We start from the raw sequence: 2,878 nt of genomic DNA on the forward strand, positions 1-2,878 counted from the left end.
AATTTAACTAAAGCGCTACTGCTGAACATTTCTGAATTAGTAGCATTACTCATAGTTACCTTTCACACACAATATCCAACAGAGGAACTTCAATTAAAGGTGTAACACATGCACATACAATTAACAATACCAGATATGCTATACAATATATGATTTAAATAACTATAGGAGTACTTTAGGATTACGTAAATTATAATTAGTGAATTGTAACTGGTTTCACATTAATCTACGTCCGCTTATATAGCTTCGAAATGACATGCCCCTACTAAAATGAAATATGATACTGGTTCTTGGAAATGAAATTTGAGCCAAAAAACCGAATTGACCTTGAAAATGAAACATGACACCCCAAAAAAAAAGTGACCTTGAAAAGGAAATATGACTGCATCTTGCAAATGCAATATGAGACCAAAAAAATGTATCCTTGAAAATGAAATAAGACTCCAAAGAAAAGTGTGACCTTGAAAATGAAATATGACACTTGGAGATGAAATATGAGCCCGAAAAAAAGTTAACCTTGAAAATGTAATTTGACACCAAATGAAATTTGAGCAAAAAAACCGAGTTGACCTTGAAAATGAAACATGACACCCCAAAAAAAGTGACCTTGAAAAGGAAATATGACACTGTATCTAGCAAATGCAATATGAGACAAAAAAATGTGTTCTTGAAAATGAAATAAGACCCCAAAGAAAAGTGTGACCTTGAAAATGTAAATATGACCCTTGGGAATGAAATATGAGCCCGAAAAAAAGTTGACCTTGAAAATGTAATTTGACACCCCAAAAAAAAAAGGATGACCTTGAAAATGAAATATGACACTTGACCTTGAAAATGAAATGAGACAAAAACCCAGGTGACCTTGAAAATGTAATATGACACCCCAAAAAATGAAATATGACACTTGACCTTGAAAACGAAATTTGAGATACCCCAAAAATTGACCTTGGTAGTGAAATATGACACCCCAAAAAAAAAGTGGTCTCGAAAATGAAATATGACACTCAAAATCTAATTTTCCGAAAACCACCCAATTTAATTATCTAAAATATTTGACCTTCAATCGTCTAATACACCTGCTAATGTGACAAGTTCAATAACTTTGCTTATGTGAGTTGACCACATCCGCTTGTCGTCTAATATTTCGAACGTCTCAGATATTAATCAGTGTCATTCTCGGAGTTAGCAGAAATGAGAAACCGTTGACTTCACAAGTTTATTTTCCCATCAAGTCTCTGCTTATGTCAACTGGTCACATCGGCTTGTGCTAGTTCATTACCCTTATCATTTCCTCCCGCGTTGCTAACGTTCGCAAACCTATGGACATATATACGCGCAGCATTTCGTCTTAGTATTCAGTTCATACGCGAGTTAGAAATGGAAGCGAAAAAAGTCAAGTTGGGTACTCAAAAGAATGCCGCTGCTGCTGCTCCACCCGTAAGTATCCTGCAGGATATTCTCCTGCAGTCCTCTCAACAACTGAGGACTGCAACAAATGGCGGAGAGTCCTCGACACAAACCCGACCCCCAACGCCCGAAACTATAATTTCGCTGGCAGACAGCGATATAGAAGACGAGTTTGGGAGGCTTTTCGAAAAGTAAGTACATATTAAATCGTATTTTTGCTTTGTGATTACATTACTACAAACATTACTAATACGTAATGTAACTTTTAATAGCATTACGCCACCAAGTGTAGCAGCCGCCGTGGTGCCGCCTCAGCTCCCGCCACCTCAGCAGTTTGGTGGTAAGGATCTGAGCATCCTGCGTCGGGAGACGAACGATTGCCAGGTCCCTCTTCAAGACAACCATCAAGCTGCGCGGGTGCAAGAAGTGAGGCCGCACCAGCAGCAGCAGCCGGCACCACCACCACCTGCGCGACCACAGCAGCCCCATCAGGCTCAGCCGCATCAGCTGCTGCCACCACCACCACCCCCGCAGCAACATCGGCGTCAGGCCGCAAACGCAGGGGAACGCCGGCAGCAGCAGCAGCAGTCTAGGCAACAGCAGCCTCCTCAAGTTATGATGCTTCCACCTACTAATCTGAGGGAGCTTAAGGATAACACTTTGCACTGGCTGCAGGAGCTGCATGTCAGCTACCAGCAAAGCGAGACCATGCTCTCAAATAGGGCGGCCCAATTACAGGCCGACCTATTTGAGACCAATAACAATTTGGAAACAGTGCGCGCGAACTTGTCTAACACAGAACAATTTATCAGGTGCTTGGACCAGTTAAATTTATAAGTGTAGGTGTAAGTTAATTTTTTTTGTAATTTTAGTTTATATTTTTAAGTGTTTGTAGTTTTAGGGTTTGTATTTTAGATATTTTATTATTTTTAAGTTGTATATTGATTTTGTAGTATAGTATAATTGTATGTAGTTTTTTCATTATTGATAGCTAAAATAAACAATTAATTGTTACTGTTTTTATTATTCATAGTAAAGTGTGCATATCTCCACACATACCTACACACACTTACAAAACTTTCATTTCAGAGAGAGCAAAGACGAATTCAAGGTGGTGTATTTAAAAACGTGATCTGCGTGTTCTGTATTAATTCAAAGTGCCACTTCAATTGGAATACATTGATTACTATGGAAAGTGATAAACAAATTGAACGGTATGAAGACAGTCGCGCTCAGTTTATTCAACGACACTTAACTTGGCAGGACCTCGTAAATTGCTATGCTAAATCATGTGTTTCCATGATAACTATTCGCTCATGCAGGTACAGGCGTACACACAAAAAATAAAAGCGAAAAAACTTAAAAGATCATTTATTGGCATATATTTCAGCCATCATGCGAATTAAAAGTCTATAGAATCTAAGACAATAGACCGTAATTTAAATTGCGTTTGAAGGTATTAAAATAAAAA

General features: G+C 38.5%; 1 protein-coding gene across 1 annotated transcript; it reads left to right on the plus strand.

Moving 5' to 3' along the window:
* Positions 1-1,363: 1,363 nt before the first annotated feature.
* Positions 1,364-2,303, plus strand: LOC116158977 (PAX-interacting protein 1-like). The gene is made up of 2 exons (XM_031471857.1): positions 1,364-1,598; positions 1,680-2,303. The coding sequence occupies exons 1-2, from the start codon at positions 1,378-1,380 to the stop codon at positions 2,242-2,244; spliced, it is 786 nt and encodes a 261-aa protein (XP_031327717.1). The 5' UTR covers positions 1,364-1,377; the 3' UTR covers positions 2,245-2,303.
* Positions 2,304-2,878: the final 575 nt, after the last annotated feature.

This window comes from Photinus pyralis, unplaced genomic scaffold (assembly GCF_008802855.1).
Source record: "Photinus pyralis isolate 1611_PpyrPB1 unplaced genomic scaffold, Ppyr1.3 Ppyr1.4_LG1, whole genome shotgun sequence".
In the NCBI taxonomy this organism is placed as follows: Eukaryota; Metazoa; Arthropoda; class Insecta; order Coleoptera; family Lampyridae; genus Photinus; species Photinus pyralis.